Here is a 26,368-nt window from a genome sequence, read left to right as displayed (position 1 = left end):
CAAGTACATAACGATGTTTACCATCTCAGTTTAGCATATAGCATGTCACCAATTGCTTTTTTTGTAGATCATACTCTAAAATACCTCATTTTTAATTGCAAATAGTTGGCACTGATAGTGCTACTGCAGCTTCTGCAGCTTCTGCTGGGCACTGTCTGTCGATTGCTGTGACAGAAAATATCCAAGGAAGCAGTCCAGGAAGCAGCAGGGGTTCTTCATTACAAAGAGACAGTCAGATCTTAACACACACCGTTATGGCAGATAATTAATTCAGCAACATAATCTATAAGGCATTCTAACAGTTTCACATCTTTGTGTGCCTTGACAAAACACACCAAGAACTTATCTGAGGGACCTTCAAAATCGACTCGATATTTAACATTCAAGAACATAATCCAATCTTCCAGAAAGAGAATGGACATAAAAAAACAAACATTACTAGTACAGTGCAATAGATTGAGGCACTGGATCTGCATCAGAGCAGCTGAGGATATCAGTGATGTCCTTGACCTAGCTGGACATGTCCACACTGCACAGTGCTGCAGGAGATGTAAAAGTAATTCTAGAAACCCTGACACTGCTGCAGACACTGCAAGATCTGCCAAATGGGACTTATCACCCCTGTTCACTAGTTGGTCCTTGGCTCCCTAAAGCACTGAATGATCACACATTACTCTATAAAATCCTGACTTATGTCAATGTATGATGTAGAGAAAAAACTGGTGTTTGCATACTGTATTTTTCCAACATATTAGCATGTTTGTAAATGTAAAGAAATTAGAAAAGTGGTGATTGGCCACTTATAGCAGGCTCCAAATATAACAACATTTCCTATAGACCTCCATGCTAAAAATGTCTAACTTCGCAGCAGAAATAAACCTGTTATCAGCGAGGTACAAAATGCTTTTGAAATACAACCCATTCAGAATAATTGTTAGTTATTAGTGGCTAATATTTCTATACTTCACTGATTATGTACGCCATCACAAATTAGGTTGACTCATGCTCATCTCCGCTCCACCGATGCTCCACCTTTGCTTATTTTCGGATAACCAGAAATTAGGCAGAGTCACGTAATTCAAAGATGGCAACAGCTTTTTCCAACACACTCAGTTTGTCCTTCTTTGTCCATCTTTTATACACTACTACTCTGACCCATCAAGGCATGACCTCAACGCTTGAAGTTCAATATGCTCCCCTTGGGAGTGCTGACTAATAATTCTTATAATCATTATGACATACAAACAGACGGAACAATCCAGCAGAAAGAATAAACAGGAATTTTGTCACTGTTTATAAAACAGTCTGTGCTACACAGCAGACTAGACTGTTTGTAAAGCTTCAGACTCCAGCAGCTCCTTGAGGCTTTAGAATAAAGAGATGAAAAAGACATTTATTGATTGGCAGGCTTTCCTTTATCCCAGCAGACAGCATTACAGCTCACGTGAGTGCCAGGAAACTGACTGGTCTAATTTGCTGAGCAAGGATGTCTGATTCACCTCTGACAGAGAAAATACATCAGCGTGATGTGACCAATTATGTTTGTAACAATTACATTACAACAGCAAATGGTAGTAAATGCAGCAGTCATCAAACAACTCTCAAGCAGCAAAAGGTACAGCTTAAAAAAGGGGGATCGTCTTACATTCATGGCTGTCTTATATTTGGAACATTACATATGTGATAGTATTATTTTACATATATATTTTAATATTAATCATAATAAATCAGATAATCCACTGCAACCACTGGTGCAACATCTAATGGCAATTAGCTGTGTGACAGTAATTGGAACAGGTTATCTAAACTTCCTGTTCAGGTTATTTCAGTCTGCACAAAGTGGGCCTTGGTCAATGAGAGGCCTACATCTCACACTTGTCAAGCTATGTTGTCTCTACAGTGAACAGTTCTGGGGAAAAAAGGCTAATGGCTGAACGCTGCAGTATGTGGATAAAGCCCCTGCTGTGAACTCCTGCTGGGTATGGAAAGGTAAAAGCTGCCCTACTCTCCTTGATCATTACAGGATTAAATGTGGGTCAACATAAAGCTCAAAGCTGCCTAGCAAAAACCGGAAAAATCCCATCCATCCATTCCTCTGAATCTGTCTTATAGTACAGGGTCACGGGGGGCTGAAGCCAGCTATCTATGGGCGAGAGGCGGGGCACACCCTGGACAGGTTGCCAGTCGCAGGGCAACACACATAGACAACTATTCACACTCAAACTCACAACAGGAAAATCCCAATGTACTAAAACATGCCATGCAAAGGTAAATACATGAGTATAATCACTACAGAGTGATTGTTTTTGTTGACACTCCACATCTCTGACTGAAAGTCTGAAAGTATACCTCACGTTCCCTCACAGGGTCCTATTATATCTAATATGATTACCCAGTGCTCAGAGAGGTGAATAGCAAAGCTAGGGCATGACTGAATTCTGCCTCATCACATGGGAGACCAGACTATAGAGACCCCATTAGTCTATGGAGAGGGATCTACAAAGCCGACCCGACTGCAGCGTCAGCGAGAGATGGAGAGGAAGGAGGAAGGGAAGGAGACTGATGAGCAAGGACGAAAGAGAGGGATGGAGTGGGGAAAGGGAGGAGAAATCTGACCTACTTCTTCTAAGCTTATTTATATGCTGAGGACAACATAGTGAACCAACCAGAAGCCTGGAAGCTGTCATAGCAACAGTCAGAAGATCCCAGTCTGAGCACTGACTGGTTAACAGTTCAAACACTTACAGCTAAGTTGTATAAAAAATCTCCATAGAGATTGACTTGAAACAGGAGGCAGCTTTTCTCCATGATATTTCTGTATATAACAATATGAATTATGAATATGAACTTATTGCTCTAGGTCAAGTACAAAGCTGGAGACTGCAACTTCCTCATTCAGCTTAGCATGAAGACTGAAAGCAGCTCACTGTTCACAAATACATTTATGAACATTAACATATTTGCTTTCTTTAATCTGGGGTAAAGCCGTTTGCTGGTGGTTTTAGGAGGAATTAAATGCAAGACCTAATTCTTCAGGTTGGTGCAGTGTGTGCTGCTGCTTTAAAACGTGTCAGGTTTGACAGCATCAAAACTAAAAACAGCTAGTTCTGGTAGGGATGTATATTTAAACCGAAATGGAAAACAGTGATATACAGCGCATGGTGTAATACTTGAAATAATGTGCATGCAAAACAGTAGCAGAAAACAGTAACAAAAATCTGTATGTGCAATGATTATGAAGCTATATTTACTGGCGGGTTATCGAAAAGATGAAAAAAAGAAATTAAAAAATGTAACACAACAATGGCCTGGCTGAGATCAGTTAAAAAAAATCAGCCCACAATAAAGATGGAAAGCCATATTTCAGTAGAAGTAAATCCTGACCTCCTCTTTCCTTTTAGAGAACATAGTTTGGTAATGTGGCCTAAAACAGTATATTTTTTTATCCCTACCTTCAAGAGTGGCCATTTTAATAAAAGAAATGATTGTATCTGTGGTATGTGCCTGTCTGAAGCAGATAGAGCCCTTTAACCTTGTGACAGGAAAACATTACTAGGTCACATTTCCTTTCCGGTACTTCTTTGAGCAGCTTCAAGAGCTAAGACAAGGTGACTGCTAACCAAGCCACAACTAGGACACCATCAATTATACATCAATAACCAGATTAGCTGGAGCAGTGACTTTATTACCTGCCATTTATAATTTAACTGCAGTATGTCTTTGACTAACTGTACAGTATACTCCATGCAGAAACAGGCTGATGGATGAGTATTTAGTATTTTGTGTTTAGTATGTGACAAAGACTGTCCAGACCTCAGCATATTTTTCCAACAGCAAACATCAAGTTCTTATAGCTGCTAAATTCTTCTGTTATCAGCTGAAATGGCACAGTCATGTCAATCAATACTGATGCTATGAGCACAGACTGATGTATCTTCATGCTTATGGCTTCTACGCACTACAACAACAACAAAATATTAAAAAGGCTTTAAGGAAACAGCTAGCTTTAACCTTTATCATGAGCATCATCTTAAAACTTTCGGTCTCTTGGTTAGGTCTTATTAACATCTTCCCATGTGAAAATGGACTAGGCTTACTGACCTGAAGGGCTTTACCCAGCAGGGTGTGTTAGTGAGACCTGAAGACACCTACCCTGTTAAAGCGCTTGGCCTGGAAGAGGTGTCCGTTGACTCGGTAGAGCTTCCTCCATCTTCTGGCCCCGCGGCGATAGATCGATTCTAGGAGAGAGATAAAACAGTTGTAGAGTAGCAACATGGTCTAAGGGACTAATGAGGAGAAGGGTAGAGGTGTGCTCAGCTAGAGAGGATGAAGATGGAGTGATACAAAGGAGTGAAAGCTGAGGTAAAGCGCTAAAGATCCCGAGGCTCCTCTTTTGTGTGAAAGCGAGAGTTCAAATGAGGGAAAGACAACTGTCAGGTTTCTCTACAGTGCAAATGCATGTTCACACACACACACACACACACACACACACACACACACACACCAACATCAATACACTGTGCCTGCCTCTCTCATCCCTCCCTCCTCTACCACTCCTCTTTCATCCCCTCCCTACATCTTTGCTTCTTGTCTTGCCCCCCCCATGCCTCCACTGCTGCTGACTTATCAGTGCTCCATGATGCCTTTTATTCAGATGTAGCTATTTATACTGGGACTATGAAGCCATCTATTAATACACTACAGAGCATTATTATTCTAGTCTCTTACAAATATTGTTTGGGATTTATCAATACTTTGACATGATGAAACCATCCTGTCAGATACTGTATATTTCTATCGAGAACGATGGCTTGAACCATTTGAAACCTAATAATTATTAATAAAATGAGTGGTAAGCAAAGCCTTTTTAAGGACCCAACAGCTCAGCTCTGGACACATGGGCCATGCTTGCACACCGTTTAGCCAATCAGATGACACCCATAAGTAGCCAGACATGTAAAGTGAATAGAGGAGGCGGACCCGATACGCATACACACACATTACAGCTGAAAAATCTTAAAGAGACAGGAACTGTATGCAAACTTAAATATTTTCCTATGTATCGAAAGTCCTATCGTCATCGCAATATTGAAGTGTCATCACACATTTTGCTTGTGTTGTGCAGGTGTACTGTAGAGTGTACACCTTTGTTGCCTTTTTACAGCTGGTTCAAATCATCCATTTCATCCTTTCTTGTACATATACCAAGTTGATGCAGGTCTTAGGCACCCTGGTCTGTTTGGAGTGTTCCAGATTTCACTACATGGTCTGTTGTATGAACCTAGTTTGGGTTTGAAACTAGGTCCTAGGTTAATCCTCTGTGCTTGTATGCTGAGGGACTCATCCAATCAGTGGAAACAGCAGTGGCAGTTCTTGACAAAGGAATTGTACTTCGCAAGCTAAGCATTAGATCATTTAACTATTTATGTCCTATTTATTATTCTGGGGTGTGGACAGCAGATTGACCCTGTATGATTCTATAAAGTCTTTGTAACAAATGTCTTGTCTACCTCCCCCCACGTGTCAAAGTGTGAAATGAGCATAACAACAATCTGCATAGCCATCATGCTTCTGTTCTGTTGTTCACATCACTTAGTCATGATCCTACTCCAGTGTGCAATTCAAATCTTAATTCAGCATATGATTGCATTACCTAAAAAGTGGTGAAAACTGATTACTATACTAATTATATTTGTATTACCAGCAGGGAATTTTGATTTCAGGCTGTTTCATCAGACAGAGCTTTAAAAAAGTAAACTATTTAATTCAAGGATCTCTCACAGCCACACAGAATGAGACCACATTTAGACACATGGATGGATTTTATGATTTGTCATAAACGTAACATAATGCATGTATCAAAATACTGTCTGACCAATTAGTATATTTTGCAGTCCATAAACAAATTTAACTAAATATGCATCTAACCTGCATAAGATCCAGTCATGGACTTTTTCCTCTTTCCAAGCAGCAATTCATAATGTTTAAAAGCAGTTGGAAACATAACCCAAACTAAGTTTTTGTTAACCTGAGAAAATACATTTTATTTCTAAACTTAACCACACCTAAGCCTAATTAAACAACCACTTAAATTATTTAAATCAATGAGAGTAAGTAAGTACAGAAACAACATATTTAACAGCACTGAATAAAAGAGTTCTTATAGTTGCAAGTGTAAGCAGCAAATCCAAAAATCTCACAAATGATGTATTTGCTCTTCTTTCAGTAACATCTGCTATGCATAGCTTTTTGAGTTTTGTCATTTTGAGTCAAGCTGATGCCATAATTACAGTAGTTTATCAAATTGTTCCTCCTGCTGAAGTCAGATCTGTGTGTTTAAAGGGCAGCGATGCTAATGTGAAAAACCAGCAGCACTTTATGCAGCTCAGATATTGACATACAAATCAATAAATGATGTGACAATCTGTGTGTGTTGCCTTCTGCTGTTTACAAAACAACAACAACAACAACAATTCACTATAGCATTAATTGAACTGGTTGGCTGTACCACATCAGACATTGCTGTCTCCCACTAATTATTCATTAGCTGCTGTGCCCCTGTCTGTACTGGTTTTCCAGTCTGGTTGGCTGCTCCAGTGATGGGTGCGGCTGTGATATCTTCCTCTCCTTCCTGCATTTTTTTTTTACTTCTGTTGCTATGGTAGCCCCAGCCCACTATATACCAGCTATTATTAGTTAGCTGTGATGATGTCAGGACGTCTGCCAATAAAAGTGCATCTAAACAACAAATCTTCCTCTTTTGTTCTGAAAGCTAATTCCACCACTGCATACGACCAAAGAGAGCCACTGTAAATCAGATTTACTGCTGTTAAATGTCTATCACTTCAGGTGAGCATCCTCCTTAAACCACAAATCTATTCTTCTTTGTCTCTTTCAGCCGTCTACATTGCTCAATTCCAGCCAAAAGACATATAATTCACTTTGCTGGCAATTGTGGCAAGTGATATTAACAAGACTGACAACAGTCCCAGCAAAAGCTGTAGCTGTGTGCTCCTCTGTATGGAAACTGGCAGCCACAGAGACAAGGATTTACATATATTATCAGACACTTGGGAGACATCAGGAAAAAAACAGCACTAGAGCAAAAGTCCTGTCAGAGTGGTAGCATGATCACTGAGATCTAATGTTGCTAAGGTAGCATTTCTATAGAGGTCTCCCCAATCTTTCAGATCCAAATACTGCACAGACTATTTGTATCACCATGCCCAGATACACCTGGTTTTAGCTTGAGACAAAAAAAGGGTGTTAGGGACGGTATCTGTGCATGCTAATGAGCTGCTGCTGCTGCTCAGGCCCGTTTCCCAAAAAGCTCTGTGTCTTTTCAGTACCATGGAAAGCCTGGCATGCCCGGACAACCGATGCTAAACACAGAAAACCATTTAAAATCACAGAAGTTTAAATATATAGGTTTGAAGCAGAATGAGGCCCAGAAAAAAGGTTTTTGTAGCCTTGAGAATACAGCAGGACATAGTTCAGTTCAACTTCACCTTTCTTTGCAGATTTTTCTTTGCCAGTTGGTTGCACTGCTCGCCCCTTTATGATGCCATAAAGGGCTGCAAAGCTGAATGGCTAGTTTAGATGCATCCTTGGGCAAAACACCCACTAAGATGCATTTACATTTGGCATTTGTTTGTAAAAAGAATCATTGACCCAAGTCAAATGATTTGAACCTGTGTGCATATACACACTCATTTCAGCACACTCTGTGGAAAAAAAGGAAGATCAGAGAAAAGCACTTCGTATTTAAAATGTTGTGAATGATGTCTCCTTCAGATGTACATTAAACCATGACTTTTGCCTTTTTGCATTATGATTAATATCTATGTTTCTAAATTGTTCCTGTGCCTTTCACTGAGTTTTATGCAGTTCAGATCAGAGTGAAAGGCAGCAGAGGTGAGACACAAAGAGGTCTTGCTCTTTACGGTCTCATCTGTGAATTTCCTCTAATCCTGTTAAGTCGAGCCCTCTAAAGAAAAGTGCCACCCGCCTCTGAGAATCACTGCAGTGTGTTTCCATAGTTACCCAGTATTTCTTCCCATGTGTTTGTACTGATCGGGGCGAGAGGGAGTTTGGGGGTTAGGCCCAATGCCAGAGACAAAGGTTAACTTTTTAAGCAACACGCTACACATCACAGGAACACGGTTTGTATGTTTAAATAATTAATCACAACAGATGTTTTGATAGTAAATTGCAGCTCTTAGCTCAGTAGTGTTAATGAGTATCCTGAAATAAATCCAAATGGTTTCCTCTTTAATGTGTTCTGGGCTGACATCGAATGTATTTTCTTGTAAACAATGTTTATACTGTATAATGCTGCTGTAACTGTGAAATTTCCTAGCTTGGGATGAATAAAGTACTTCTATTCTATTGCTGCTTCACTTGAGAGCTTTTTATGATGGGATAACAAAGCCTTTTTATTGCTTTTATTATTTCTTCACCATTAGACCTCTCAGGACACAGGGATTGGATATCTACCACTGAGAATTGTAATACATTAATTACTTTAAAATCTGCAGTGTGATAGCAACAGCTAGGTGTTGCATTGCAGAGATATCTTCTGATGTAAGCATGCTAACCATCTCCCATGTCTCCCATTCTGTAAGTCAGTATGTTGCACATCACATTTTCATTTTTTCTAAAAATTACTATTCATGTGTGTTGTCAGTGTCAGATCATCATGTTAAAAACTCACTTGTGTTCACACCAAGAGCAACTAAAGCTGTATAGTATAGTACAGCTGTGATAAAAGTTCTGCTCGCTTTTGTCGCTCACATCGCTCATGACGTGAGAAATTCAGACGTTCGATTTTGCTTATCCATTTAAAGAAGCCGTATGCTTTTAGTACAGGCAGCTTGGCAGCTGTATGCTAGGACTTTGCTTCCACTTTTGTGTGGCACACCTTAACTATTGAACAGAAAACAAAAAACATGGTCATTTGTAGTAGGAGCACGTGTGCTTGTTTAAATAAACTGTGCACTCATTAGGCTCCTTTTAGTAATGCATGATCCGTTAGTAAAGTTAGCAAGTACTTAATCAAATGAACGCACATAGGGAACAAAAAATGAATTAGCAAGAAAGTCTAGCATGCTAGGATCTATCGCATCTCCTATTATTAAAACATTCTCACACATTTCATCAGCTCAGCAGGCCAAACAACAACCTGTGACACCTCGTCCCATGCCAGATTTGTGGTGATCTCTAAAGCAAAAAGAGTAGGATCATACAACACCGGGTGCCCAGTCATAGCAATAAACAACTTTTCGAACATCATTTTGATAGGAACCTTGGGTGTATGATGAATCTATCTTTAGCTGTCAGTATGTGTGAAATGTGAGCAAATTTGATTAAACAGTGTTGTTCCAGGAACGTCACAAACCTATAAGACTGTTGGAAATCTGCAGGAGAGTAAGGGGATTTTTAACTCTGAGCAGTATACAAATGAACTACACAATATCCGATGCCTTCCAGTAATGTGTCAGTCTGTGCTGTGGTTGACCATGATACTGAAAATATTGCTATAACATTGTCTTTAAAATGAGACTAATGTCAACCCCAAGCAAAGATAAATACACCAATGGGATTTCCCAGCCTCGTTTAACTGTAATAATCAGCTTATCAATTGTATTACAGATAATGACACCCTCTTGAATCCCCTCTGGTTACAGCAGATGTTACTGCTTAATGCATCCAATTAAAAAACTATTTACTGGATCAGGAGGGTGGATCAGTTCCTTGGATTGCTTACAGCCTGAAGGCGATACAAAGCAGAGCTACCTCAGACATACGCACTTGACTAGCAGACCTTCAAAGAGCTGACCTATTACAACATCCCCCTCAGGAGAACAAGTGTTGCATTGCCCCATTTTTTCTGCCAAGGTGCCAGAATGGAAGTAAGAAAGACACAGAGTGAAGTAATAAGGCAGGCAAGTCCAAATTAGCTTCTCGTGAATCAAAATACAATACTACACCTCCGGATGCAAAGGCCAACGCGCACAGTCCTGCCATTTTGTCCACTGAAGGCATAAAGAAGAGCAGACAGCCTGCTGCTGATATACTGTAGATTATGTGGGGAGCTGTGTCAGAGGAGAACAGGGTGGTACTACCAAATCTCTCTAAGACAGGACATTTACGAGGGCTTGACTCACTTCCAGACATTGTTCCCCTCAGTCACAGGAAAAAAGCAACACACAAGTTGCTACTAACAGCACCACCCCTTCCCTCAAATAGCTAGAGGCCTCAGAATGCACTGCACTGTTTGTTTAATCAGTTCTTCAGGAATGAGCTGATGAAGGATCTACCCGCATCCCTTTTTGATTATATAGAACTTTAGAGAAGTGCAAAGTTATTTGGACACTTTGTTCCAATTTCTTAAAGAGATTATATAAAGCAAGGTTATTACTGGCTTTCACTTCCAAAGAGGCTGAAAGGGATCAATGGAATATCCCCGAGGCAGTTTTAGACACAGTTAGACCTTTGTGATAGTGGATACTCAATACTGGCATGACTAACTTTGTTAGTTTGACTATTAATTAAGGCATTGATTCAATTCTCTTCTAATTATCATGTTCCAGATAAGGGGGGAGAGGAAGGACACAGCAAAGTGCATGAAATTACAAAAGACGTCTAATTTAAAAGTTGGGATTACTGAAATATGATCCAGATAGAAGCCTGCAAAGCCTCTGGAAGACCGCTGAGGGTTTTCTGAGGCCGATATTGTAGGAGTCAGACATAGACTCTGTATGAAAGCCAAAGCAATGTGTGGGATCCTCTGGACTGCTGAGAAGTCACAGTCACATGGTGATGAGTCAGGAGCTGTAGGTGACACCATGGCAACAAATAAATCACTATAATACCCCTGCATCTGTATCACACCTCTGAGAGCTGAGGTGTGCATAGGAGCAGTTTCTGTCACTGGCTTGGCAAACACTTACTCTGGCTCTCCGGTCAACAAAAAACACAAAGAAGAACAAACAAGGGTCTATATGTCTATTATTTTATATTTGACACAACTCATTTTTTCTGTTTGCTGATAAAAGGTTTCTGAAGGCCTTCATCTATAAGTCTATAGAGCAACATCAATGAAGACATTCAGGGAAGACAAAAGGTTAATAAGCTCATTATCTATATTGGGGTGATTAATGATCAAAATGGACTGCTTGTTGGAATAATTAAGCTTTTGATGAACCTTGTGTGTACAGGTACAACAGCAAGGCAGGCTGGTAATGTTAGAAAGGGGTATCTGAGCATAGTGTAATACAATTATGAAAAAAGTCCAGTGCACACTTTGCAAACCTGTGAAGTTATACATGTATACTGGTCCTGAGCCTAAACGACACACTCCATTTGTGAGAGTACTTGGACTCTCGGGATGGAGACACTGATTAATTATGTCCATGACAGCCTTGTGCTGCTGGCGTCATTACAGACGTGAAGCATCTCTTTGCATTTTTGCTTATTTCTTCCTAATACAAGAAATAAAAGCTGTGCGTTGATATGTGAAAGCTCGTCATCAGTGTGGTTACATAAGCTGCCGGAGTACCAATACAGCACAGCATAGGCAGTAATCTATGATGCCATGCCATTAGGAAAGGAACACATTCATCCAAAAAACTAAAAGGACATAAAAACAACTGAAACAGAGAGAAGGAGCACAAAGAGTTCACCCAGTGAAATCTTACTTATGACTTCATCAATCATCTACTGATAAGTGCATTTCAGCTTCAAGATAATTTATAACAATAGAGAAGAGAAAGCTGTGAAGTGACTGTGAAAGGTCAGGTCAATCTTTTACTGCTTACACATCTATCATACTTCTTCTGTCCATCTGGCCAAGTTTAAAACACCCTCAGTAAGCAATACAACTCTTGGATGAATGAGAGCATCCACAGACAAATATACTGCACACACTGATGTGAAAACAGACATGCAAATTATTAGAATTTATAGAGGCATATGTCTAGCAATTATTTTAAATATTGATTCATCTATTGATTGTTATTTTCAGTTATTTATTTGGAAAGTGACCAATGACTATTACATGTTCCCATAGCCCTAAAGGGAATATATTTATAAATGTATACATAGACCTGTTTTTTATGTTTTTATCATTTGTGCTGCTTGCTTGACTGCTCAACTTAAATCAAGTGACATAAGGTATGCACACTTTATTAGAAATGAGTTGAGTAAACAGAAGAGGTGCGTCAGCAGCCTGGTGCCACACAGCTAAAGTAAGGAGTCAATTAAAATGAAAAAAGCAGTTTTTTGTAGTTAATATATAAAGTGCAATTACCGCACAGTAATGTGCAAACATTCTAATGCATCATGCAGTATGGACAGAACAAAATTTATTCTGGGTCTCCAAAACATGCAGCCACAGCCATTAAGATCCATTTTGGCCCAGAACGAGTGCAACTTTTTGCTTAAAAAAAAGTGTTGGCACTATTTCTGACAGCACCCTCTCACTTTATTTTTAGAACCTAAAGTGCACCGCTGTCGATACAGACTTCAGGAGAGATTCCAAAAAGAGTTTTCAAAGGTAATTTGTTTTTTTTGGTTTGACTATGAAAAGTAGACTATGCTAAGTCAAGTGTTGCTTAGAACGCTGGATGTAATTAACAAAGCCACATCATCATTAAACTATCATACAGACTGGGATCTTTACAGATAATTTCGTTACTAGCCACTTTTTTAAGGACAGAGCCAGATGGGGCTTTAAATAGGTTACATGGATCCCAATCAGCAGCTCCCCCAGTACTGGGAAAAACCAAGAGGCATAAGCTGTCAATGCTGACACAGTGCAGCTGACAGGAGAGCCTCACATGCTCCCAGCAAAGGAAACATGCAGGATTATTCAATTTCGATGCAGCTGTAGCATCTAACTAAGTTACTTTGTGATGCACTGGACCTATCTACATCTTGCTCTGTTTGCATTTGGAAAGCACAATGGAGTAATTTCAGCAGGTTTAGCTTGAATGGGATTAAAAAGCAGAATCACGTTTTTATCAGTGTTCCCTGGGCTTTAGTGATGTCATCACTGGCAATGAGACAAAGTCGCTCACCTCAGCCCACATGCAACCTTTCTTTCCAGCCTGAAACATCTCTGAACAGACCTTAGATGACCTGACATTGTCAGCATTGTCCACAATCACCCCATATTCCCTACCTTTGACTCGAAGGTAAAACAGCAGCGTGAGCAGCATCCCTCCTGCAGAACATTAACACTCTTCTACACCCTGGATTGCATGGTGGACTCCTGCATCTTTTCTGCTACTCCTTTCCCCATCCTGCCTTCCTCCTTCTCGTGATCTCACTGAGCAGCTTCGCGCTCATGTCGCTCTCTCCTTGCCCCCTCCCTCCTTATTTGCCTAGTCTCTTCCAGGCAGCTTCTCTACAGCTTCCTGTCACACACCACGCTCACGTTGAACACATCAGGGGAAGACAATGCAGCACGCATTGCTTCCTAAATAGCTTCTTTTTTTTTAAAGTCTTCTTGTGGTTGTGCATCACTGAACAGACATCATACCACATGACAGAAGCTTTTATGTGCGACTAAAGGTAGTCTGCACCATTGTTGCAGTTGCAACTTTGCCCAGAAGATGGCAGGAGTAGCTGCAAAGCTAACAGCACCATCCTCTAGACATAACACGTTTAACCTAAATATAAACCTTGTGGACTATTTTTAGTGGCTGCGCTGTGCCTTTTGGATCACATCCTGGATGACAGCTACACCTTATTAGAAACCTGAGTCAAGATGAATTTACAGCACTTAGTGTGCCCTGTGTGCTGCTGAACATCACCTACTGATGTGTTACAGGATTGTTATTCTGTCCTATAAGAGGCATGCTGAATTAAAAGCAGCTGGGAACCTGTAGATAAGGTAAATGTATGCAGACTGCATATACATTTAAAAGTAATTGCATAAAAATGCTGCTCTCCTTTCTGCCCCACCCGCCCATCTATCTGATGTTTCTAAGGTGCCTAAACGAACTGTTGGGTTGGGTTTCTCTCTGACAATACAAGATTATTGACAGAACAGAATCCAGCAGGTTACTTTTATTTCTTAAATAAATGTAACTTTTTGAGCACAGCTGCTTAGAGTTCAGTGTTCTACAGTGAGAAAGATGATTCAGAAATAGAAAGCGTTGAAGACAATCTTCCTAGCAGTGGACATCCCAGCTAATTCAGCCCTAGATCAGAGAAATACAAGAGCTACATCTCAAAACATACAGACCTCACTGAGCATGCTCAGTGTTAATGTCCTTGACAGCACAATTAGAAGAAGCCTGAACAAGCACAGTTTGTTTGAAGGGTTACCAGGAGAAAGACTCTTCTGTCTAAAAAACACAGGGAAGCAGGACTGAGGTTCACTAAACTGCATCTGAACAAAGAACAACACTTGTGGAAAACAATAATGGCAGAGCATTATTTATTTTAGATAAAATAATAATAATATATATTTAATAATAAATGTATATGTCCATCTGAAATTGTAGTTGCCTAGTACCAACACAGATGATGTTTTTACACAAAAAACAGAATTATTAAAACAGGGGTTACAAACCCTAACTTGAAGATAACATGACTGTATTTCAGCCAGGCTCTAAGTATGCTGTATATTTAGGCTAAATCGCCTACCACCAATGTATTGTGGGTAAGTCCAAGAACAACAGGTTTTGTCAAGAAAAGGGAACATGGAACAAACAAAGCTAAAGGGTTCTTACAAAAAAGCTGCTACCTGAGATGACAACATGATTAAACATTACATTCCCCCATAAAAAATGTGATTATTTTCAGACCGGCACACCCAGACGTCTCTTTTTCTCAACAAAACACTACTTTGGACACATTTGTGTCTATCCCTGCTTGCCAGTTTTGCAACACTAGGGACGTTGTGCAAGCATTTTCTGCATTCCTTTACAGTGAGAGTAGAAGGCTACTCTCTAGGCAGGACACATAGTGTTATCAAAGCAACCTTCAAGACATTTTCAGGATTGCCAGGAGCAGGCTACGCAATGCATAACTCTAAATCAACACCTTTGCAGAAAGCGCAGTTTCTGCTTCTCATCAATCGCCTCATTCTTCACTACACTTGTTTCAGAGCAGCAGTGGAAAGCAGATGCATCACATCATACTTTACTTTCATATTTTGTGACATTTGAAACCAACACCTCCCTACCCACATATCCACAACAAACCTAAAAAGCTTGAAGGTGATGACACTCACTTCTTGCAGTGATTGCACCTATAAACCTGCTTACAAATGTGCTCAAGTTATGTTTGCACTTACGGAGCAGACAATGTATAGAAGGTAAGTATAGTAACAAATAGCTTGAATGGTTGAAACCACACACCTTCACTGGGTATCAAGTGTTCATCAGCACTGTTGGTGTCACACTCAGCACATAGACAACAACCTGTCCTGTTACACACAACACACTAATGTGACCTCAGGGTGGCATTGTGAAACACATAGAACAGCCATCCAGTGAGCTGATCAGTTTCACCAACCATGAACTGCTGAACATGACAATGCACAGTAGATAATCTTTTTGCTGGCTTTTGAGCAGCAGTGCAGTATTTGTCTGTGTGTACTAGAAAAAAACAGCAATAAAGCAATTCTGATTCTGTTTGGATCAATCCTAATGAACTAGTTAAAACTGCCTGCTTTTGATAAATGCTGTAGCCATTTAGCGCCTTTGTCTACGATGGCTCTAACCTTGACAGGCCATTGTACTGTATCAATGTGGATTACATAACATTGTATGGCTTTGCTCAAAAGGCTTTGACTCCACAATGTCAAAAACAACAAATAATACCAAGGTGACCTGGACAGGAATGCAGTGCAGTAAACAGAAAAATGCAGACTAAAAGACAGATGCAGGAACATGAGTTAGAACAGGGATGATGGCGAGAAGGCAAACTGAAAAGACAGGGGACAGATGAGGGTGAGGGTCTTAACATAAAAGAAAGGGGGAGAATTAGATAAAGGAAAAAGCCAGGGGGGATGCTTCTGAAATGAGGCCAGCTCAGTTAAGAGCACTCAAACATATACTGGCTTGATATAGCAGCTTAGCTCTTTTTGCTCAGCACGAAGCCTCGCCATGGCTAGCTTTAGCGACACCATTGTTGTGTGGCTTGTCTGTGCCAGCTGAAGTGATTGCCCAGTGGGAGCGTTATGCAAGGGACCAGCCTTTTGTGGTTTAGTTGCCTGAACAGATGTGCTTCGGGCTAACGGCTATTCACTGCAGAGGTTCAATAGTAGGACATGTCAGCCACTCCAAATCCAGCTGTACAACAGAATGAGGTCAGCAGCAGAAGTAGAGAAGGGGCTGTAAGGCTGTTCTGATACCAGTGCTTCAGCAGTGATTGTATTTTAACAAACAGCAGGTCAGTCACAAAGAAACAGTAAGTACACACTAACATTTACCATACGTTTAAATCATCAACTCTTCTGAGTGGCAGGTGGAATTTCCCTTATTTAAACCCCTGATGTCCAGGTTCTAGTGTTACCATTGGTATTTAAGCCTTATCATGCCAATATATAGGGGCTCTTCCAAGATTGGGAATCCCACAGCATGAGATTGAAAAATATCTCCAAACTGTGCCTCTGTCAGCCCCAGGGGTGACTCCTTCCCCAAGTGTTCACTTGGGAACCCCATCAGGATGCAGACACTCTGCTGCTACGTTGCCAGCTTTTTGTGAGAGTTTTACAGCTCCTGCTGTCTTGTGCAGCTCACACTGCCACACACTTCTCCCAGTCATCTGTGTGTCTGCATGTTTGAGATGCTGCAGTCGTGCTGCTGCCTTTTAGATGCTAAAGACTTGCAGTGGTTTGTTTGATGTGGGACACTACAAACCCAAACTAACTCAAGAAAACGGATGAAATGTGCCATTTTTTGGAACAAACTGCTCACTTACATCATATATATCATATATGCCTGCTGCCCTGTTGTTGATCTACATGTGTCTCGTAGACACAACCTATTTCAATGTTAGTATAAGTGCAATGAGATTGTTTCAATGTGTTTTGTATGGTAGTGAATTATTCACTGCCTTTGTTTTTTAAGATCTTTTTTGCTCTGTGAGCAATATGACTTTACATCAGGGCTTCAGTATTTTATTGGAAACAAGTTTTCTGTATGTCTGAGTCACTGTCCTTGCTGGGAGAGAAACACTGCTCTCTCTCAATTTTGCATGAACCATCCAACACATTGTAAGCTCATAAGCTCTTCCCTGAGAGGCCTCTGCAACACAGGCAACCCATCAGACATGTCGGAGAAAGAAAAAAAAAGCTTTTGATATATATGAGCTAGGCAGAGGGGTTGTCTTTATATGAAATGCTCTAGTTCTCTTAATCGTTTCCTTTCTGGGGATTTGGAAGAAAGGGATTGGGTCAAAGAGGTGCAGGTTAAGAGAGTTTCACTCCCCATCTCTTAAGAAAAAATATTATTTCTTTTTCTGAAGAGTGATATGACCCAATTTCAAGTCAGATAAAGACAACTGCCATGTTACTTTAGGGTTTACTTCCAGCCTACTAAGTAAAAATAGGCAGAAAGGAAAAGGCACTGCTACTGAAGACTTTGAGACGCTGGGTATTTCCAGATACATGGTGTCTCTCTCAAAAGAAGAGGAGAAGAGGAAAAACCCTGGCAGTCCAGAATATAAATCAAACATCCGGTCTTTCTCAGAAAGCAACTACTCGTCTCAGTTTCTGCTGTGAAATAATTCTTGTTTCACTGTGAGTTCAGCCTTCAATGCCCCATTACAGTTTCTCAACTTAAAACACATGTGTATGTCATGTTCCCTATTTCCTTGTTCATTTATTTAGTCATTACCTCCAATGTATGTACTTTGAGAATGAATTACCAAAACTCAAACAAAGGTGTACTTTGAGAAAATTAAGTATCTTGAAGAGGTACAAGGCGCCATGTCTCAGAAGGAAGACAGCCTCTTAAACAGATGTTATAATGACCCAGTCAGCTAATGATATGTAAGAGTATACAAAAATGTATGATAAGGTCTCATATATCCCAGAAAGTTTCAAAGTACATTGTGTGCTTATAGGATGATAAACAGCCTGGAACAGTGGAGTTTAGCATTCTCTTCGTCTTCTATTAAACAGCAATAACATCATATCAGAAAGGCCCGAGAGAGAAATTTGAAATTAGAACACAGTCTGCCATTTCTATATTCAGACTGTCGAGCACATCTTCTGCGTATCAAGTAACGCTTTCACTGCCCACAGCAGAAAATATTATATACAACATATATATATATATACACAATATTTAGCTAAGGGGCTGATAGGGTTCTGGTAGGTATCTAATTACCATCCACCAACCAGGGACATTTCAGGACGTAACAACAATGAAGCTCTCAATACTGAATATAGTCTATACTCTGGTTTATAGAAAACAACAACAGTTCTATTCTGTGAAAGTATGGAAGTTTGTTTCTATTACAAATCATCAATAGTGAACAGAAACATGTGATTTCTCAATATGGTGGCTTAAGGGAAGTCAAAGATGATATTTATTATTATTTTCTCTCAATAATAAAATCAAACCTCTAGAAACAAACCAGTAACAAGCGTTTTAAATTATTATCAACATAGTTGCCAGTTACACTACAAAGGTCTGTGGCTGACAGCAATGAGTAAAGCAAGAAATTCTAACTTTGGCTCTATAGTTTTAATGGTGTTCTTTGTTTGTTTTGATTGTTCAATGACCCATTTTTCTGCTTGTTAAACTTAGAGGACAAAGCTCACAGAGACAGACTGAGTACTACATTAGAAAGATATTAGAGGAAGTGAAGTCAGAGGCCCGTCAGAATGTTGGATTGAATATAGAGTTGGGGAGTTCACAGGATGAGATGGCACCTAAGGAGACACTGCAAGCTGTCACTGCGCTGCATCCATTATGGGAAAAGCAGAACATTTGCTTTGATTTGGCAGCCAGCATCTGAGAAGTGAGATTTCAGCCAGCCGTGTGTGCTGATGATGTAATGTTGGGGACAAAGAGGATTTCTGCACATTTCTGCTAGTCTTTTGTATCATCAAAGTACTATTATTTTTTTATTATTTGAAATAACCATAACTTCTAATGTAGCTGTATACTCACCTGCCGAATAACGTTCTTTACATCCAGCAATATGGATTTATAAGGCAGAATAACTAACGTACAAGGTTCATGTTTTTTTTGGCAATGAGAATGTTTTTGTTTGTTTGTTGTTGGAATTTCACCCTGAGGTGTTTTAGGCAATTTCTTAAGGGCTTAAGGACAAATTCTTTCTATTCGAATTCCATTAATGCACATTCATGGTGTGTATAAAATATAAAAAATAAATAAATTATTATATAATTATTATTATTATTATTATTATTATAATTAACAGATCAAAAATATTTTTTTAACCCAGGTTTCCTGGTATTGTTTCCTGATATGTACATATTTCATAATTTGTCAATCCACTTGGAACCTGACAGCAGTTTCTGATGTTGTTCCCCCCTTGTAAGCTACTCATTCCACATACCTGTTGATTGTTGGTTTCTAAACAGAGGCAGGCGTACTTCAAACAGAGAAGCGCGGCCAACATAGAATAATATGCACGCCTGCACCCACTGAGTGCTTCAGCCAGAGAGTAAACCAGCTACGGAGTTGGATTCTCCAGGTTATTATTACACTGCATTAGCCAGCCACTAATTGATTTTAGACTTCTCCTGCAAGTGGACACATTTGTTAACTCATTTTCCTTGACACTGGAAGTTTGCTGTGGTAACAAATGATGTGAGTACAATGGCAGTGCTGTGCAGCACAAAGGCACCTACGGGCACAAAATAGCTCAAAGCTCTTACTGAACTGTGGACCGTAATGTACCAAACAGTTTAATATTGACCTATGCATTGTCCTACAATGTTCACACTGCTAGAATCATTTTTGACCCTGTAATATCAACCAGAAGTAGGTTTCTTCACAATTAAGTTTCATCGCTCAGGATCAGTCTAGCTAAGCATCTAACCTGTGTTTGCTTTTTCGATGGCTCAATTACTCTGGTTGTGGTGTTGTAATCCAGTCTGCTTGGAGATAACTGTGGGTTGGTTCCATTGTCAAGATGTGCAAAACTAGACCCATGTCTGACCCTGACTAGCACTGAAGCTCACACTGACATGTCAATTTGCTGTTTCTTTTACATCTCTGCCAACCTGAAATCAATTCTGGCTTAGATGCCTGATCAGTGCAGCCTTCCATGAATATGAGAACATTTCATTCTCAATGAGAGGTAAGGTCATGAAAAGGTCAGAGTAATGCCATGTAACAGAAACATCAACATGTCAGAAATACAGCAATGATTCCTCACAGGTGACTGAGCATCAATTCAGCCTAAACAGAAACGCTTTGGATTGACTGAAAGGTCCACACGGTACATACAAAGACCATGTTATGGAGAAATCAATCTAGCACTTTTTGAAGCTGACAACTGAGAGATATCACTTGTGGGAAATCAATAATTCTTCAACAGAAACAAGGAGGATGTCCTGCTGCTTGGGTTGGTCATACAGCTTCTGATGTTACGTAACCAGTTTACAAACAAGAGTGACGACAGAGGTTTCTACTGATAATTTCCTAGTTTCAAGATGCTCTTAACCTTGGAAAGACAAATGCTAAAATTATTTGCTAAACAACAACTGTTCTTTTGACAATAATCCAGATAAATGCTTACTATGTGATTATAGGAAAGCCAAACCATCTCAGGAATGCTGATATTATTTACTGGTGCACTCAGGAATGCTGCATTTGGCCAGTGGTTGCTAAACTGTTTAGATTACTGAGGGATCTAATAAAAACAGGAGTGTGGTGAACTGAGGTACAAAGTGCAACTTAAAGATGCACCATGTTGTATTAGCATAATTGGGTCTGCTTTGCTAGCTTTGCCTTCAGGGTGATACTTGATCATGTGTCCAAATGTGACACAGCCTTGCTTCATTAGACCCAGCAAACTCTCTGTGGAAATCAAATAATAGAATAAAATACTTAAAGGCCAAAAGCTCACTGTAGTATCTCAGCAGAGAGAGCAGGTGTCAGGGCTGGTGCATCACAATCAAAGCTACATTACAAATATGTGTGTACATGCCTCATCTGCTGGCTCTCATAACAACTCTGCCTCTGCTGATTTATTGTAGAAGGTAGTCAGCACTTTAGGCATCAGATGCTGCTGCTGCTACTTTATACTCTGTATGTCCTTCTCCTTTCCACACACACACACACACAGCCAACGCATCTGTATGGCAACTGGATCATACAGCCCATTTCAGCCTTACAGGAAAGTCAATGGAGTGGCATCAGAGAAGTGATATAGGAGACTGAATGTCTGTTGGGCTGGGCTGCTGGGGAGCTTAGTACCCGTGATAGCTGACCGAAGACAGGTTGCATTTCATCCCCAAGTAGCATCCCAACTTCTTTGGAAGTGTGATCAAGTGTAGCCAAGAAGACAAGAACAATGCTGGGATAGGACAATCAGTATTTCCTAATTTCTCCACTAAATATTTGATCTTGTAATAGGACCTAGGAAGTAAAATCTATAAAAAAGCATCCTTGCACAGGAGGTGGAAGCTTTTATTAGACACACTAGGGGTGCGCTTTCAGCACATTATCCTCATTGGATATAAGAGACCTGACTCTGCCAGTGACATATTCAAGGTAGGACAGATGAGGTCATTCAACTGCAGTACTTCAGCATACAGAAACTGACCAACGTCTTCATGTGGGGAAAGTGTAAGAGAGACAGGTAATTTAGATTGATGTGTTTTTAGTAAAACGGCTCATTAAAGACAGCTTCTTGCCAAACATGTAGTCTCAAACAATCCCACTGCTGTCTAAGGAGAGTGCCTCTGTCATCCACAATGCATCATTCTGGTTGGGATAGATACCACAGTGTGTTAAAGACAGAACAATGGCGCTCTGCTGTGCCACAGTCAACACTTCACTGACAAGGCCACCATTGACAGCTTCAGAGCTCTGTGCTGGCAGCAGTGTATGACCTGTATGAACTTACTAATGCTGCTTTAACTTAGATCCGATCTGTAACACCAGGTTCACCTGTTCACATCAGCCCCATTCAAGATGTGTCTATACATTTAATATCCCATGTATTCCATATTAGACAGCTATGCTACCAACTATTGATAGCCAATTATCTCAGTTATGTAGAAATCAAATCCACCCTAGCAGAGCTGGCTACCTCTTGCACTCAGATCAATGCTTGAAAGCTTCCCTGATGCTGGGTTATCAGCAGCAGTGAAAACATGTGGGTGTGCTGCAGTGCAGCAGGGAGGCCTGACATATTACAAAACCACTGCTGCTATTTCTGGAGCTGAAGATGCTTATAAGGACTCAAGAGGTGTGCTGAGTGTTATGGGTGTGGAGCCTAGAAACATGTCCGGCTCCACTCATTAGCAGTAACCACGAGTGACACCTGGCATATGACATTCTCACAGGCTGTAAATGAGCGGCTGACTGGTAGAGCCAATTAGGCAGGGTGAAGGGAATAATGTGTGACACATCTGCCAGGTTCTGGAAGGTGTCTTCTGCTGCTGACAGAGAATGTCGCCTCAATCAGGATATGGGCAAGAGATCTCGTCAGTTTAATGATGTGTTTTGCTAAATCAGATTATGACATATTTATGGAAAAAACAACTCAGTTCTGTGTAATAAATCACAGCCATGGTGTAATAATAATAAATGATCCGAAACCATTTTGCCTACGAAAGTATGTACATTTCATATTAGCTTTTTAGGTCGGTCCTGGCCATGGCAGCAATTAGCAACAATATCAGAATCTTTATTTAAGTGTAAGCAATAAAATGATTGGACTGACTGGCAGGTAAATTCATGCAAATAAATCTTTGTTGTGTGTCTAGTCAAACTTTAGTAAAACATGACTGTTCTGACTAACTAAAGTCCATTCTAACAGCTGACTGACTCTCCCAAGTAAAACTGTCATTAGGTAAATGGGAGACAGTCAAACAGTCAAACCATGTCAAATATTTACATCTCTTAGTTCTTAACTGGAAGAAAAGCCGTGTCCTGTTCTGACACTGAACTGCAGTTACACTTATTGAAATGACGCATAGAGGATACAAAATAATGATGATCAAGAATTAGTCATGAGCATCTTAATAGTTGTGTGAGGTTATTTTTAGATATCAGCAGCAAAATATAATCTTAAGACCCAACTATACAAAACACAAATGATGACACTTATTTGGCCAAAGGTGTGGCAGGAATCAAAATGCAAGCTATAATTAAAATGATTTCTTATGTTCTCTCACCTCAGAGATTGCTTGGTCTTTGCCTATTTTCTTTTTCCTTATATTTGAGTCCAAACACAGCCAAACGTGTGGCGCTCAGCTGAGCTACATAGTGTCTCTGGTTGATGTCATTTTCCACATGCAAAGAACCTAACACAAGTTGATGGTCTCCTAATGAATGTTTGTTTGTGTACATGTGCTTCAAAATATAATCAGTAAGGTAAAGGCAGGGGGAGATATGACTAAAATATTGTAAAGTTTACCTGTGATTTGGTGTCTGCACATGAACAGTGAACAGTCATAGAACACATTCATTAGATTTGACAGGTTTCCGAAGAAATTAAAACAGAGAGCAAACAGGGGCTGATGAGGAAAGCCTCTTGAGACTTGAGGCTAATTGTAGAATCTCAGCCCAGATATTAACATAACGCTAGCATATTTATGAACCACTGAGCTTGTAGGGTTGTTTGCCACACTCGTTATGCCTTAGTGACATTTATAAATATACAAAAAGGCTACATTTAAAGTCAAGTTAAGCTCAAAGATTCATTTTCATCAGATCAAAAGGAAGAGAGCAGCAACAAATAACAGCAACACACAAACCTATACGTGCACCACTACAAATAAAGCTGCAAATAAAAAGTTCTATATCTAATTTGCTGTGACCTTGCATGTAGGTCTCCATTGCAGATCATCTGTGTATATTTTAAGTCAAACTCAAAACAAAGCTTTAAAGTTACATGTTAAAAAAAATCTGGTATTTACAAGGCTGCAGGAGGCTCATGCGAAAACTAGGAAAAAGACAGCCTAACTGTCATTCATTTATTCAGGTAAATAATCACATAGAAGAAAATCTGCTTGTGTTTTGGGTCATATTTACGCAGAAATATACAAACATTCAAACGGGTCATTAGTAGTACTGTATTATGATGTTTGTCAATAAAACAATAATAAAAGAAGTTTTCGTTTTAATCACTTCTCTGGGTATGCTCTACTGCACGAAGACACAGAGATGCAGGACATTTGAACAATGAGCCTAAACTGAAAGCATGTGAGTAGTGAAAAAGAAGTAAAACACATCTAAATTTAAAAACACAGAGGAAGATATCAGCCAAAATATTTGAGCTTTGTGACAGCTTGTATTGTAACTAACTACCATCAATGATCACCATCTTCTTTTTCAGTGGTTATGGCTGAATGTCATCCTTAAATGGAAACACATTGGTGATATCACAATTCCATGACAGCCCAGTCTTTCACCATGTGTTCATAGTTTCAGGCATTACTACTGTAACACCAATCATGTGAAGAGATCACAATTATATAATAGTTATATATTTATTTTGGCCACATGTTCCATTGGGACACTAGCAGTACACGTCCAATGTCGCACAGATGCTGCACTGCAGACAGATAGAGCTGAGCATTAACTTTTAGATCCTCCTTCCTCTGATACCGTGACATGATTTCACCCCTCTTTGTCTTTATATGAGCTAAGCTCTGACAGCTGGAGTCAGACCAGAACAGAGACATACACTAACATGCTACCAGCTAACAGTGGAATCAGCTCTGGGCTTGCATGAGACAGCATAGTGGCCACACTATAACCTGCAGGCAGTTTCACACATGTTATTGTATTGACTCATTACGTTCAATATAAAAGCTTTAGAACATCATTTTGTGTTACTGATATGCGTGGGCAACTGGATCAGCTTTAGTGGCATGTCCTGAAAAGGTCAGCCCGTGTTAATTTATGTAAGAATGCTAATTGTCACTCTGACAATCAAATAAACTCACACTGTGTGTACCAAACTGTAGCAGCAGAACATCAGGCTGCCCTTTTTAGATTAATATGTATATATTAAAAAGGCCAGCACAGCTTTTCTCACCTTAACACCTAAAATAATATTCACGTTCTACCCCTGACTTCAATATTAGCAACAAAAAAAACCTAAAAAAAAACAAAAAGTACTTGTTGCTTATGGTACTGCTACTCTTGCAACATCAAGAACATTGTGTTCTCTATTTTATATCAAATGAAATAAAGTGCCTGTGTCCAACAGACCTCCAAAAGGACTTGTCTGTGTAAATGTAAAACCTTAGGCAACATAATACAGAATGTACTGATTCAGTATATGGCTTATGGCATTATCTGACTCTATGTCCTGAAAACAACCCTAAAGTGATGTTTGTTCAAACAAGAATTCACAAATATGTGTCAAAGAATCAACAAATGTAAGGTTTTTTATTAACCCTTTTTGTGATATATGTCTTTAGAACTGTGTTATACTACACAAAAACATGTTTGGGTTCACTGTACTTTTAGCCTTGATTGAGCTGTTTCTATAAAGGCGCAGGATTTATTATTGCAGTAAACACACTGACTAAAAATGTGATATGATCACCAGAAACAGCGTCAAACAGAAACAGAGTCAAAAAATAAATAAAACCACAACAGTAACAAAACAAAACAAATGATGATATGCTTTTAATAATAATTATTATCATCATCATTACAGATGATCAAAATGCAGCCACAATGCTAAAGAGTGGCCACAGTTTTAGACGCATTTAAAAAACATTTTCAGAAGTAATCCAAAGAGACTTCACCTGTGTGTTGTTCACATCATGAACTACATTCACCCCTCTTTTCCTGAACACTGTAACTTGAAGACCTGTGGCCCTGGGAAGCTTTGAAAAACCAGCGATCAAAGTTTTACCAAGGGAGCTACGAACAAAGAACCCATTTAATTTTTATATTTAAGTATAATTTGTTTCATCTTTAATCAACCTGGCAGGCCTGACACAAGTGTGTGTGTGTGCTCATCACACAGAAAAACAAGTGAGAGTTTCAGTTTAGCTGCTACACATCCAGCATACAGCACAAAGCATACGTTAACCTAGTTAACTATTCTGCACACAGTTGGCACATGATTAAGGGGGTATTAAGGGGTTTAAAGTTTTGAGTTAATGAAAATAACGGCTCTGATGCTGAAGTAAATGAACCCAATCCGCTCCCTATAGTTTAACCCTTCCCCTGCC

General features: G+C 39.7%; 1 protein-coding gene across 2 annotated transcripts in view; it reads right to left on the bottom strand.

Annotated features, from left to right (window-relative positions):
- Positions 1 to 26,368, bottom strand: part of prkcz (protein kinase C, zeta) — a 78,307-nt gene that overhangs the window by 33,774 nt on the left and 18,165 nt on the right. Inside the window, exons 1-2 of one of the 2 annotated variants that reach the window (XM_028408993.1) lie at positions 9,990 to 10,093; positions 4,153 to 4,238 (exon numbers count right to left, since the gene is read on the bottom strand). In XM_028408993.1, the coding sequence (XP_028264794.1) occupies positions 4,153 to 4,238; positions 9,990 to 10,044 (141 nt within the window). In that variant the 5' untranslated portion in view covers positions 10,045 to 10,093. Of the gene's footprint in view, positions 1 to 4,152; positions 4,239 to 9,989; positions 10,094 to 26,368 lie in introns of those variants that run through there. The other variant, XM_028408991.1, reaches the window with a different exon arrangement.

Source organism: Parambassis ranga, chromosome 7 (assembly GCF_900634625.1).
Source record: "Parambassis ranga chromosome 7, fParRan2.1, whole genome shotgun sequence".
Classification (NCBI taxonomy): Eukaryota; Metazoa; Chordata; class Actinopteri; family Ambassidae; genus Parambassis; species Parambassis ranga.
The sequence above is the reverse complement of the archived record's forward strand: the minus strand, read 5'-3'. Positions and strand labels throughout refer to the sequence as shown.